The following is a 15,579-nucleotide window of genomic DNA, read 5'->3' as shown; positions in this document are numbered from 1 at the left end:
TTAACTGATTATTTTTTTTTATGTATTCCAGTCCAGACTACGAATTCCTGGATAACACAGTCTTATCAGCCCCCTGATGCTGAGTACTAGTATAGTAACTAATTAAGAAATATTGCTGGATGTTAATCAAGCTTAAATAAGATTTTGGTAAAATTCTCAGAATTAGCAACCCCTTTCCCTCAAAAAAATTACAAACCTGAAACCAGTCAATGGTACAACAGTTGATGAGAGATGGAAACTGTCTCAAACGATTACGAAAGGCATCTCCAATGGGGCTAAAGGCCACTACAACATGAAGATTATCTTTGCAGCGATTCACAAAGCAAGCAAACAGGGCTAAGGGACTGAGTTCACCATGTTTATTGCCAGACTGAGCTACCAGGCGAACACCCTATAGAGTATTAGAAAACAAAACATTGTAAATAAAAATAAATCTATTATACAGAGATTATCATATATTAGCATATGAGGATTTATTATTCACAACTGTCTTTAAAATTTTTGTTTTAAGTAAATAGGATGGCTCTGATACACTTTGTGCATATAAAATCTCCACTAGTGCTATAATTTTATAATTAAACACAAATTCTGACAAGAATTTACCTTATATAGAATATTGGAAAATTTCATCAAGATTATGCCTAGGCCTATAATACAACATTATTTTTAAGAGAAAAAGTGAAAACAACTGCAATGTCACTCAGTAAAAAATTGGCTAAACACATAAAACATGCTTATAATTCATACATTGGATTATATGCAACTTTTTAAAACAATGAAACAAAGCCTGACTCAGAAAGACAAATATTGTAGGCTTGCTCTCACATGAAAAATCTAGATTACACACACACACACACACACACACACACACACACACACACACATGATATACAGTAAAATGTGGAAGAAGGGGTCTAAAGGAAGGGAATGGGGAATAAGAGGATAATGGGAAAGAAAATGACAATTAAAATAGAAGCAGACTATCTAGGGGAGGAAGAAGACCAGTGAGGAGCACAGGAAGGTGATGAGGGGTGAAACTGAATAAAGTGCTATGTGAAGATTAGCAAAATAAAATAAAGAAACAAACCCCAAGTCATGTAAGAGTACATAGACTATGATTCTCTTTGTGTTAAAGAAGTATGTACTCTGGAGGCAAGTTATGCCCACTGGTGTAATAAGTGGCATGATTTTATGGGGGCACCAAGCACTTTTCTGATTGGATTTAGGCCTGCTCCACAGGAGGCCTGGTACTGTAATGTAAACCTGATTAAAAAAAAAAAAAAAACCATGCTCAGGAGTATTTTTCACACCCTAGGGGGAGCTTTCTATTGTTTTGCTAAATGGACATGTTGTCAAATCGCCTTCTAAATATTTACGTTATATGTATAGATTAGCGCTACTCTCAACCTTGGTCAAGCTTTTTGCAGTGGGCAGAAGTTAATGAAGGGACACATAACTGTCAAAATGCTGAGAATAAGTGACTGTTAACAGAGTGCTCAGACATAAATGGGACACTTATATCACATACCCCCCTCAAGTCTCAAGGAAAAACTGGGAGAGAGTGTGGAAAGAATGTAGATGTGGAGGATGGGGAGGAGTGCTGTGAAATGCCTACTTCTGGCCATGGCAGGGCTGTTGCACACATGAACTCCCAGAAGCTGTGGTTACCTGCACAAGGCCAAACCAGTCAACACTCCAGCATGGATGAGGGAGGGGCTTATGAGCCTCCTCCACCTCTAATTGATGAGCTCTTGGCAACTAATGACTGCTGGGAAAGGGCGGGTCAATTTTGTCTGGGGTTGTGGCCACTGGCGGGTTGTCCAGGCCTCAGTGGATGGCCTCACACCCACATTCATGCAGGCATTATGAATTGGACTCAGGAAGCCATAAAACAAAGACAAAGGTGGGAGGGAGATGTGGGGGGTGTCTGGGAAGGAGGAGGGGAGTGGGAAGTGGATATGATCAGGATACATTGTATGCATGGATGAAATTGTCAAAGAATAAATGAAAAGGTTTTTATATGAAGACTTGGTGTGGTAGCACAAGGATATAGTCCTAACACTTGGGAGGCTCAGGTAGAAGAGCAGCCAGAGCATTAGTGTGATCCAGTCTCAAAGGAAAAAGAAAAAACGTAGAGTATTCAAGAGGCTAAGGCTGTGTATTCAAGATTGCTTGACCCCAGCCATTTGAGGCCAGCCTGGTAGTACAGGGAGAGCCCATCTCATAAAATGTATTTTGTGTCCCCAAATGTCCTTTGTTTTACACACACACACACACACACACACACACACACACACACACCACATACAAGAATACATGAAATTGGATGGAGGTAGTAAGGGGAGTGTAGATAGGGAGGGGATCAAAATATGATAAAAACATATTGTATGAAATTTGGAAAAATTCAATTAAAAAAAGAGCCTTTCTTGCTTTTCCAGGAAAAAAAGTATTTTGGGGCTGGAAAGATGATTCACCAGTTAAGAGCATTTGCTGCTCTTCCTTAGGACCAGAGTTCAGTTCCCAGCACATACAACAGGTGGCTCACAACTGCCTGTAATTCCAGTTCCAGGAGATTCAAGCAGGGTATAGGCACACACATACCATACACAGACTCACACATATACACATAAATAAAAATATTTTTAAATATATATAAAATATGCAGATTAAAGTAAAATAGTGAAGCAGTGCAAAAGTTTAGTAAGAAAATGATTGGAAGACCAGTTAACAGCTAAAGCAAGCAGGACAGTTCACAGAACTTAGGAAATCTCACTCCACACATCTGATAACTCTTTTTGGAAAGGCATATGGAGAGTGAATTCCCCTATCAAGTAGGCACATCACCCTTCATGAGTTGTCTTCACCATGTCTGTAGTATCCATCAGGAAAGCAATAAAAAAAAACTTAGTGGTTTTTGCTTTCTTTCTCAACCCAGGCCACAAGCCATAACATACTATTTACTGAAGGAGTCTAAGTGTTTGACACTACAAAAGGGCTTGTTTTGTTTGACTTCCTCTCCTCACCATGACCCTCTGTAGAAGGAGCTATTAGCTGTGCTCCCATTCCACAGAAAGCAAGAAGGCAGAATGCCTGAACTTCGAGGGTGAGGCCATTCAATCCAGATTTTACCACTGGGGGCTGAGAAGGAAACATCTGGGTATAAATAATAAATCCTATGGATAAAATTAGTTCTAGTAAATGATAAAGGGGGAATGAATTAGCAGAGATCTTCTGGGGGAAAGTCTTAAAATTGGGCTCAAGATATCTGCTATCTGACAGTAGAAGGTGGTACCCAATTGCATTTTGGTTTTGGTCAGTTACATCACAAAGCCTGACTTTCATAATTGCTATCAGAATTATTATTATTATTATTATTATTATTATTCAGTCTTTTTGAGACAGGGTCTCCCTGTAGCCAAGGCTGTCCTAGAACTCACTCTGGAGATCAGGCTGGCCTTCCTCTCACATAGATCCACCTGCCTCTGTCTCCCAAGTGCTGGGATTAAAGGTTTGTGCCACCACACCCAACCAAATATCAGAATGATAAGAAAAGGTAGTTTTATTAAGATTCTTGAAAAATTTACTGTGACAGCAGGAAGTCATACAACTAACCAAGTAATATTAGTCATTATTCTTTCTTGCCACACTAAGCCTTTGTCTATCTGTTGTTGTTCTTTTCTTTGTTTTGTTTTTGAAACAGCATCATACTATACAGGACAGGGTGGCCTGGAACTCTTGATGTACCTCAGGCTAGTTTCAAACTCTTGATCCTTCTCAATCCTGAGTGCTAAGACTATAGGGCCTGTGCTATGTCTCTCAGATAGGCAATGCTTTCTTTTATCAGTTTAAGAGATGTTATTAAACTCCATAATCATTCATAAATATGCTAACCATCACCAAACATAAAACAAACTGCTATTTTTAGGACGATAATAACTATAAAATAAAATTTCTATGTTACAACTATGCTAAAAGTAATTTGAAATTCATCAAAAATGATATATTAAACTAATATTATTATTTTTTGTCTTTTTGAGGCAGGGTCTCCCTGTAGCCCCAGCTGTCCTGGAACTCACTATGTAGACCAGGCTGGCCTTGAACTCACAGAGATCCGCCTGCCTCTGCCTCCTAAGTGCTGGGACTAAAGGCGTGTGCCACCATGCCTGGCTAAGCTAATATTCTTTTTAAAAAATATTTATTATTTTTATTGTATGTGTATGAGTGTGTTGCCTGCATGTAGGTAAGTGCACCTGTGTCATGCAATGCCCAAGGAATACAGAAGAGCCTGTTAGATCCCCGGAACTGGAGCTATGGACAATTGCTAGCTGCCACGTGGGTGCTGGGATTTGAACCTGTGTCTTTTGCAAGAACAATTAGTGTTCTTAACCACTGAGCCATCTCTCCAGCCCCTAAAGCTAATATTCTTTAAATGTTTAATTGCATACGCTATATTTATCCTGAAGGAGCAGAGCAAAGTTTTCAAGGTAAGAAATCCCTATGCTGAGAGCAGCACTTCTCCCAAAGCATTTACCTCCATCACTTCTTGCTTTTCATCTGCTGCAAAAATGTTGGGCACTTCTCCAGTGTTGAGCACACTGTCAATATCTTCTAGAAAAGCTTCCTCTTTGATCTGAGTGTCCGTGATCAAAAAGACTGTCTTCTGGCCTTTCATGCCTACATTTCTCAACAGGGTCTTAAAAGAAAAATGTACTTATAAGCAGAATGTGGTGGATTTATGTTGGGTTTGCTCCCCCCATCCCCCCTTTTTTTGACACTTTGGCAGAAGGGTAACTATGAGTCTGATTGGGGCTGTCAATCAGGGACTTCATTTCTCTTATCCTATAAGTGGGAGAGCCAAACTACTTAGTTTCCTCAAGCTCCTAGACAAAACTACTGATTCAGAAGGAATGTGGTTAAGCAGGACTCAATCAAACTGTTACTTCTGGGATTGAGATGGTTTCAAAATAAGAACATTGCTGTGCTGAGGAGTCTTAAAAAGGCCAAAATCCCAACTACTTGGAGCCAAATATGTCGCCTCAAGGAATAAGCCATCTGTAGAAGGAAGTAGGCCCAAGAAATACAGAGAAATCACAGAGTGATTGTACCCCTAAATTCAGTCATTTAGGATTATCTACCTCTAAACACTTGAGTCTTATAAGCCAATAACTTCCTCTCTCAAATTAGTTTGGGCTCGTTTTTTTGTTTGTTTGTTTTATTTTTACCCAATTGTAAGTAAAATTTCTAGCTAAAATAAAGATATGGACTCTGTAGTATGGTAGAGCTATATGCATAAGTCTGTTAGAAATATAGCCAGGACTGAAAATTAAGTGATATACAGGGAATACAGCTCTTTCCAGAAGCCACAGGTTATCAAACAAAGAGCCCAGTGCCAGGTGTAGGATGCCTCCCTTCGAGTTATTAGGAGATCTCAGAGACCCTCAAAACAATACAGGCTATTGCCACTGCTCTTGGTCACCCACCAGAATTTGATGGTAAAACCTATTACTGACCTGGAAGCATCCTCCCTGCTGGCTAACTGTCATAGCACTAAAAGGTGTTATGTAGGCTACTGGGGGAGAAAAGTCATCAACAGTCTTACCAAGCTGTGAGCCCTGTGAGCTACAATAACAACTGACCTGGCAGGATATGCTCAATGGTACAATAGTGGCACAAATGCTTCACGGGGGAACCAACAGTTTTCTGATTGAATTTAAGGCCTGCTCCACAGAAGGGAACTCATCCCTGGTACTACTGTATTATCTGGCCAAGAGCCTGTGACTGGGGAGGTCATTTGCCCTAGGGGAGAACTTGCTATGTTATTTCACTAAATGGACATACTTTCAAATAGCCTTCTAAATATTTACCCCTATTATCCATAGATACATCCATAGTACAGCTCTTGCCCCTCATCAGAGAAGCTTCTTATTGCAGTGGGCTGCAGTTAACACAGACTCACAACTCATTAAAGTATAGAGAACGAGTGACTGTGAAGTGTTCAGCCTCAAACAGAAAATCTATATAACCCTCTTATGCTAAGAATCAGAGAACATCATGAAAGAGGCACAGAAAGACGGTAAGAGTCAGAGTTCGGGGAGGACTGTTGCAAAAATAGTATCATCTGGGCATGACAGATTGCTTCACTCATGAACTCACAGCAGCACTGGCTGCCTGTAGAAGACCTATGCAAGATCAAACCAGTCAGCACTCCAGTATTGATGGGGCAGGGGTCACAAGACCTCACCCCTACCCAAGATCTACTGGCAATTGATAGCTACTGGGGGAGGGAGAGTCAGTTTTCTTCCGAGTTGTGGCTTTTTGGGCAGTACTAGCTGGACTCCATGGATTATAAAGACAAAAAAATGAAGAGGATATGAAATTGAGAGGCAGATGTGTGTGGGTCTGGGAGAAGATGGAGGTGGAATGGATATGACCTAAATTATATATATATACGCATGAAATTCTCAAAGAATATAAAAACTAAGTGATAAAAACTTACAATTAAAATGATAAGTATAATAAAAATTAGCAAATGTTTAAATTTTATCTCATCTTAATCATTTTATTAACTATTATTCACTGGAAGTTATTTAAGTCTATATAGTATATACACTGTAAAGGTATTTTATACACATTGCAACTCTGTTATTTTGGTCTTTTTTTTTTTTTTTTTTTTTGAACGGGGTCTTACTATACAGCCCTAGCTGGCCTGAAACTTGCTGTGTAGACTAGGCTGGCCTCAAACTCACAGAGATCCACCTGCCTCTGTATCCTGAATGCTAGAATTAAAGGTGTGTACCACAACTCTGTGTTAAATGATATGATCTTGGTAACTATAAACCCACAGTCCAGCTCACCACCATCCCTGTGAAGATGGTTGTTAAATTTATCAGCATATAACTGGTATGAATACACTATATGCTATTTTATAATTTTAAAAAATCACTGCACATTCTAGGTATGTACTCAACTCCAAGCAATTCCTCCAGCCCATGAGGTACATATTTAGCAGTCTGTTGGAAATTATGTATTCAACTGAAATAAGTCCTCTCAGAACCAGGATAAAAATGGAGCTCCTGGCACCTGTTGCAATAGTGTAGTGGGCAACTTGAACTAGAAAGCCTTGCTCTGCTATACATCACTTCCCTTAGCTTCAGTGTCCCCAACAGTAAAGCACAGAGACAACTATACCTGCTGCACTGCACTGTGGTTCTTATGGAATTAGACTGTATAAGTAAAGCACTCAGGAATGCTCAGCACACAGGGCAGGTACACAGTGGACAGGATAGTATTAGCATTACTACCCAAATATTCACTATGCATCCATGCAGTCTGGCTCTCCTTTTACTGGTTAAACATTGCACTCTTATTATTTTGCACACTACATTTATTTATATTTTTACCTTCATATCCTGTCTCCACTCATTTATACCATAGCTCTTAGAAATTTCTGGTTGGAAAATTTGCATTTTTGCCATAGAGGTAGCCAGACGAGTTAAGGATTGCCGACCACTTCCTCCAAGTCCAATAAGCAAAGCATTTCCACCAGACTGCTTTAGGATTCGACATATTCTTGATAAATGCTCCAAAACATATCTACCAAAAATAACAATCTTATTATACATAACAATGTACATGTAAATGTACTTACCATTTTATTATATATTTTTATAATATGTTACACTGTAGATACACACAACATTTATTTTAAAAAATAAAACATGCAGGGGCTGGGGAAAAAATTCTTGCCATGCAAGCCTGACAACCTTAGTTTGAATCTCCAGAACCTACACTGAAGCTGACGCAGTAGCTAGGAATGCCTACAGGAAATGGGAGGCACATGCAGAAAGATCTCCATGAGCTCATGGGCCAGCTAGTCTGGCTTATGCATCAGTGAAGAGATCTGATCCCAAAGTAGATGGAAAAGTGAGAACCAACACCTAGAGGTTATCCTCTTACCTCCACCCACTGCCGTGCAATGCACATGCACACATCACTGCATACAAACATGCTCTCTCTCTCCTCTCTCTCTCTTACTCTCTCTCTTTCTCTTTCTCTCTCTCCCCCCCACACAAAATAAAATAAAATTAAACATACAAAAAAACCCTGTGCACATATGTGCAGGAACATAGACGTGTAACACAAGTTAAAAAAAAAAACCACATGAGTTTCTTTATAGGTTATAATGGGGACACAGTGAGGTAGGGTTAGCTGAAACAGGGAACTGTGAATAAATTGCTAGTTTTATATTGCAATATTTATGATGTGCTCATTGAAATTCTTTTTGTTTTAAATATTTTATAATAAAAATTTACACATAAACATTTCAAACATAACTATAAAATACAGGTACCTAAACACAACAAGATTCATTCTTGTTTTGTGAGTTTGATTATACTCATCTAAGCACTGGTCAACAATATCACTAAAATGTTGAATGTCTGGAATTTCAATATAAGTTCTATCCTCTCCTTCAAGGTCAGGATTCAGATAATCCCCAAACATGAGACTTCTTAAGTCTTCTTCATTTACCTATAGAATAGAATTCAGAAAATTATAAAACTTAAATAAGAAAATAAATTTAAGAAACTATACAAAATTTCATTTTATTTATGTCATAGGATGATTATTAATTAGCTAATTATTTTAAACATTAAGATAGAAAATAATATTCTTATAAAATCAATACATAAAATTATAATTTTATGAAGCAAAAGGGAAAGTTTTATTGCTTTTTCTATAGACTGGAAAATAATTTTTACTATTTATTGAGAAAATTTTAGGAGTTGGTACCACATTATGTACTCTACATTTACTATATAATTTAATAAACATCATATATGGTTTCATTCTTTAAATATCCTCTCTCTATATACATACCTCTGAAGACTAATCTCAAAATAAACACCTATCCATGGGAAAATCAAGAGTTATTGTGTTCATTAAAAACAATCATATTTTTGCAAGATGTTAATAGCCCATGTAATTCTATTTTAACCAGACATATTGTTAATCACTAAATATACTTACTGGTGCATTCTCTTTCCTTAGATGTAAAAAGACAGAATCAAATGGTTCCTTAAAATGGTCCTTTATAACATTTTTAATTAATTTGAAGAGCCAGTTTCGATCATTATCATTAATAAGGCGATCATAAAACACTCGGAGAACCTCATGCACAAACAGGCGAATCATAGTGTACCTGCTCTCTATAGCATCTTTTTCAACAAGTAAGCAACCCTGGATGACTCGTGAGAAATCACGCAAATTGAAAGTATAATGAGATTTTGCAGGAGTGGGCAAAAGATTTTCCATAGATTGTTTATATATCTGTGGATGAAAAATGCAATGATGCAAAAATAAAATGTTTATAATTAGCAATCACATCAAGTAATATGAAATATTTTATTTATCCTACTAGATTATATCAATTTAGAAAAATGTATAATACTAAGCCTAGCATGGCATATAGGTTTATTTTGGTTTATAGTACTCAACTAGTTACTATAAAGTTGAGAGACCTTAATAGACCCTTAACTTGGACTCTATTTAAGCTTACTTTAGTTCCTGTTTGTTGTAATTGTTCCACTTAAAAATGACCTGGTTTGGAACTGCAAAGATAGCCAAGTGGTTAAGAGCACTTGAGGGTCTTCCAGGGGATCCAGATTCAGTTCCCAGCACCCACACTGCAGTTAACAACCTTCTGTAACTTCAGTTCTAGGGGATCTGATGCCCTCTTCTAGTGTTCACAGGCATTGCACACATGTGGTACACTTATATATATATGCAGGCCAAACACTCATATACATAAAATAAAATTTAAAAATAAATAACTTGGCTTATCAGAAAGTTTGAAATTGCAATAGAAACTAAAATCAGATAACTTATTCTAAAGCATCCCAAATGAAGAGGATGAAAATTTCTTTTAGATTACCATTGACTTTAAATCAGTTAATTCTCCTCTTCCCTTTCTTCTTCTTATACCCTTGCTTCCTCTTTTCTTACATCTTAATTGGTATAATATAGAAATAAAGCATATTTTTATGCTTTGCTGCAGTCACCAAATGAAGGCTAATACTCTCTTTAAAGAAGGTTAATTTTTTTATAATATATCTTGACAGACAGAAAGCCAAACAAAATTATTTTTCATTTGGATGTGTTTTGTGGTTCACCCCCCATCCCAACCTCTATACACGTGAGTTCTCTAATACTTCAAAGATAGAAAAAAACATCTCATTCTACCTGACCAAGGCCCAACCATTCCAAGAGATATCTAAAATATTTTATCTTATAAATAAAACACCAGGCTCAATCTTCTACTCTGTCATGGTTTGAATCTGAAATGTCTTCCAAAGGATCTTGTGTTAAAGGCCTGGCTGGCAGCTGATGGGCTTTTGGGAAGTGACTGGATATTGAGGGCTCTGATCTAATGATGGATTCATAGCATGCTGGTATTACTGGGAGATGTAGAAACTAGGAGATGAGGCTTAATTGGAGGAAGTAAGTCACTGTGGGCATGCTTTTGAAAGATATATCTCATCCCTGGTTCTTTCCTGCCTGTTTCTCAGCTGCTACAGGGTAAGCACCTCTATTCCAGCATACCCTCTGGCATGATCCTTCAGCCTTGACTTGGGCTCACAACAAAGCCAATCAAACAGGGACCAAAAGCTCTGAAATCACGAGCCAAAATAAATGTTTTCTTAATGTTATTTACTTCAGATATTTATTACAGCAACTGAAAAGTACCTAACTCATACCTCTTTGCTCCTACTCTCTCTACTTTAATAGTACAAAATTTCAGGCTGGGATGTAATTCAATTGGCAGAATGCTTGCCTAGTTAGTATGCATGTACTGCAATAAACTGGGCATAGTGGTGCATGCCTCTAATCCAAGCACTGAGAAGGTAGAGGCAGGAGAATCAGAAGTTCAGGGTCATCCTTACATATATAGTAAGTTCAAGTTCAGTCTGGGATTTATGAGACCCTGTCTGCAAACAAAAACAAAACCCTAGTACAAATTTTCTTCTAGAAAAAGGGACAACCTTAGAAAGAAATGATATTCTTAGAAACTGATAGACTGATAGAATGATTCTAGGGAGCCTTTTGCTTCCTATTTAGTCACCCCAAAGCAAATCTCACTTTATCATGCTTCTAGAAGGCTAGTTTGGTGAAATTATCTTTAAATATACTTTTTCCCTTTTTAACATTAGATATGAGGCTGGCTCTGGCTTCTTAGCAAGGGCAGATAACACACCCTAAACAAATCAGGATGTGTTCTTTGGTCATATGATCATGTGTTTTCTGTTCCTATCCTTGCATGTTCTTATTTTTCACTGCAATTTGTGTGGTCCAAGTAAATGTACTGAATTTATAAGATGCTTAAGTTTACTTTCTTTTTAAAAAGACAAACACAAAGCATAGGAAGGAAGAAGGAAAAGAGAAAATGAACAAATACCATAGTGGATACCTAATTATTAAGGAAACATTTATGATGTGACAAATACTTAAAATGAGCAAATTCCTTATAATGACCTTATGAAACCTGTATTATATCTCATTTTAGTGATTAAAAATTAAGCCTCTGAAAGGTCAGACTACTTGCTCTATGTTGTATAGGTAGGAACAGCCATCAGGGCTCAACCCGTTAGGTTTCCTACTTTCAATGTCTGTGATCATTCTGCTCTTATATTTTCTGGACAGAAACTCTGATAATGAAAATCAAAGCAGATAGCCTAAGGAAACAATATTCTTTTAACAAGACCTAGTGAGGATAGTATCTAATACTAAAATACCTTACATTGCACTATTTACTCACCTCCATCATTCCACTGACTATTTGGTGCCCAACTGAAAAGTACTCTGGAGGAAATTCGTGAGTTCTAAGGTAGAATGACATGATTGATGAGAAAATTCGGACCATGGTTTCATCACTGAAAGTATTGATAGTGAAGATGTTGAAATGTCGAATAAAACGGGGAGTCACTGGATTTCTCCCACCACCTGGAGGACCCATGGCAGCAATCAGTTCTATGTCAACCAGCGTGATTTTACTGGTGTCCTTCAGGTCATACCTGGAAGGCACACATAGAGAAAAGGAAAGAGAAGAAGGAATGAAATACACATATCCTTAGAAAGTTAATCTGATTTTAGCTTCTGTAAAAGGCATAACTTTAGATAATGCTTCAAGTAGGACAGGATATTTTATTTCAAGCACAATTTCTATTTCTCCTCCCCAGTGATACCAATTCCATTTCCCATTCTGTGTCTAGAATGTTCTTTTCCTACCTTTCTCTGTCTAAGCTCCCTTATAATTTGACTCTGTAGTTTTCCTTTTTTCCCAAAACCAGAACTCTGGATGTGTGCTCCTACAACTTACTTGTAGATAATTATATAGGTAGAGGTGACCACATGTCCCATTTTGCCTAGATGGATCTATTTGTGTTTGTTATCCTGGAGTAATTATCAATAATATCCCCATTTTATTTTCACAAATGTCTGTTTGAACAATGAATTATACAGTTGCTCTAGCTTAAAAGTCCCAGAAAAAAGTCCTGATCTTTTTATCATCTCAGGCCTTGTGTTCTGAGTATGTAAGGGTGCCCAAATATCATCTACATACATATAGAAAGGGCTCTATTACAGGAAAAACAAGCTTTAAAAAAGCTTTAATCAGAAGGTGTATCTAAATGATGAAATTGAGTTGGCTCCACTGTTGATGATTTTCAAGAGGTTGTTAAGTACTTAAATTTGAAAAGGTATGGGGAGTGGGGATCTGGATGCAAAGATATGAAAAGGTATGGGGAATGGGGATCTGGATGCAAAGGCCTTGTGAAGATATCCTTTCAACAAACAGTGCTTGAGAACAGAACATCAACATGCAGAAAAATTAATTTAAACACTGACTTTAGATGATAAATTTTCACAATAATTCAAAGTGAATCATATACTTAAATATTAAGTGCAAAACTATAAAAATCTGAGAGGATAATGAAAAATGTAGGTGACTTTGGGAACAATGAGTTTTAAAGTTATGATAACAGAGGCACAAACTGTGATGAAAGAAATGATCAAGAAGTTAGTATTCATTAAGAAAAACTTCCACTTTGTGAAAAAACAATGAGAAAATGAGCCATAGGCTGGAAGGAAATATTTTCAAAGGACATCTATGATAAATGGCTATCATTGGCTATCATTCAAAATACACAGAACTCTTAAGACTAAATAATAAGAAAGCAAATAATGTTCTTGAACAATAGGCCAAGTAACTTAACAAGCACCTCATCAAAGAAGATAAACAGATAGCACATAAAAACATAAAAAGATGCTCCAGTCTGGTATAATGGTATAATGGTGCATGGCATAGTGGTACATAATCTCAGCATTTAGGAGGTGGAGGAAGGATTAGGATTAGGAGGTCAAGCCCAGGTCTCATATACATAATGAATTGGAGTTCAGCCTAGGTTATATGAGACTTTGTCTCAAAAGCAAAACAAAACAAAAACCAAAAAAGATGTTTAATATCATATGTCAGCAGGGAGATGCAAATTAAAACACCTATTAGAATGACCAAAACAGAACACCAACACAAAATGGAAGAGAGGAATGGGAAGCAAGGCTAAGATCTCCTTCATTCCTGATAAAAATGTAAATGATAAAGTTACTGTGGTGGAATCAGTTCCCCCACCCTCATTGTATTAAATGAAGTGAAAGACTTGCACAGTGTGATACAGTTCACTAGGAAGGGGAATCATGGGCTGTATAAAAGTAGAGAAGGCAAGTTGAGCACCAGCATGCATGTATTCACTGCTCTCATCTTGGAGCTCCAGACATACTGTGATGAGCTGCTTCAGGCTCCTGATGCTTTGGCCTCCCTGCCATGGTGGACTGTAACCTGGAACTATGAATTAAAGTCAACATTTTCTCCCTTGAATTGCTTTTGTCAGAGTATTTTCTCATAGTCACAGGAAAAAAAACTAAGATACACATTATGCTAGATATTTTTGTAAGACTTCTATCCATAAAATATTTGCATACAAATATCTGCAGCTTTATTACTAATTGTCAAAACTTGAAAGCAACCAAGATGTCCTTCAACAGCTGAGTATATTAATAAACTATGGTATATCTACAAATGAAATATTATTCAGCACTAAAAAGAAATGTGCTATCAAGTCATAAGGCAGGTGGATCTCAGTGAGATCAAGGCCAGCTTGGTCTTCACAGCGAGTGCCAGGCCAGCTGGCACTCAGGGAGGCCCTATCTCAAAAAAAACCAAAGAAATAAAGGAAGGAAGGAAGGAAGGGAGGGAGGTAAAGAAAACATTTAAGAAATTAAAATGTATATTACTAAGTGAAAGAAGCCAATCTAGAAATGCTATATATTGTTTGATTCCAATTATATGACTCTTACAGTTTAGATCTGGAGGTGGTAGAACACTGGAGCAATGGGGACTAGTGGGACATAGGCAACTAGAGGTAGGTCCAAAACAGCAGGGCCAACCAGTTCTGGACTAAAACTTCTAAAACTATGAGCCAAAATAAACTTTTTTTTCTTTGAAAGTTGACCATCTCAGGCTTTTGTTAGAGCAACAGAAAACTGATTAACAATAATATTATGGAAAAGGCTAAGCTATAAAGATAGTAGAAAGATCAGGGGTTGCTAGGGTTTGATGTGAGGGAGGTGAAAAAGTACAACAATTAATTTGTAGAGCAGTGAAAAAATTCTATGTATGTCATCATAATTATGTATAAATGACAAACCTCATAGATTGTACAATACAAAAAGCAAGCCCTACATTAAGAACTTAGGGAGATGATGATATGTCAATGTACTGTTAATAATTGAAACAAATCTACCTCCTGGCCGAGAAGGTTAGTGTTAGGGGCAAAGGATATATGAAAAAATCCGATACCTTCTTCTTAATTTATTATGAACCTAAAACTCATCTAAAAATACTCTTAGATAAAATCCTTCCAATTTTTCTATGTAGGAAAATCTGAGCAATGATAATTTTCCCTAAATAACTTGGAAATATACTTTTTGCTTTAAAAACTAATATAAAGTGAGATATGACTTCAGCATGCATTATTAAGGCTTTAACTAAATATTTACCAATGTCCACAGTCAAAAAACTGTCGTAATAATTCAATAGGAGGTTGGGCTCCATATTTCTCCAATGCAGGCATATTCATATCATCTATGAACACCACACACTTCTTTCCCATGGGAGGTCCAAAAACTCCTTTGCGTCTTTTATCCAATCTAGCCATAATAATGTTCTAAAATGTTAAAAAGAATATGTCATATTTATCTATAATAGCATTACATGCTTGCTATTATTGTCATTGCATTTGTTAAGTCAGTGTCCAGAGCCATGCTGCCAGTATCCATGGGATAGCAGCATAGCTACATTTGTTTAATTTGTCAGTAACTTAACATAAAATAAGTAACACCAGGGGCTGGAGAGATGGCTCAGTGGTTAAGAACACTGGTTGTTCTTGCAGAAGACTCGGGTTCAAATCCCAGCACCCACATGGCAGCTAACAACCATCTGTAACTCCAGTTCCAGGGGACCTGACAGCC

At 37.2% G+C, this 15,579-nt stretch overlaps 1 protein-coding gene across 1 annotated transcript in view; it reads right to left on the bottom strand.

Moving 5' to 3' along the window:
- Positions 1–15,579, bottom strand: part of Dnah12 (dynein axonemal heavy chain 12) — a 218,243-nt gene that overhangs the window by 100,433 nt on the left and 102,231 nt on the right. Inside the window, exons 39-45 of the mRNA XM_017802268.2 lie at positions 15,109–15,275; positions 11,813–12,068; positions 9,028–9,327; positions 8,351–8,529; positions 7,401–7,593; positions 4,532–4,693; positions 197–391 (exon numbers count right to left, since the gene is read on the bottom strand). Coding sequence (XP_017657757.1) covers positions 197–391; positions 4,532–4,693; positions 7,401–7,593; positions 8,351–8,529; positions 9,028–9,327; positions 11,813–12,068; positions 15,109–15,275 — 1,452 coding nt within the window. The remainder of the gene's footprint in view (positions 1–196; positions 392–4,531; positions 4,694–7,400; positions 7,594–8,350; positions 8,530–9,027; positions 9,328–11,812; positions 12,069–15,108; positions 15,276–15,579) is intronic.

The sequence above is a fragment of the Nannospalax galili genome, unplaced genomic scaffold (assembly GCF_000622305.1).
Source record: "Nannospalax galili isolate Female #2095 unplaced genomic scaffold, S.galili_v1.0 scaffold505, whole genome shotgun sequence".
Classification (NCBI taxonomy): domain Eukaryota; kingdom Metazoa; phylum Chordata; class Mammalia; order Rodentia; family Spalacidae; genus Nannospalax; species Nannospalax galili.
This window is presented reverse-complemented; position numbering and strand designations above follow the sequence as displayed.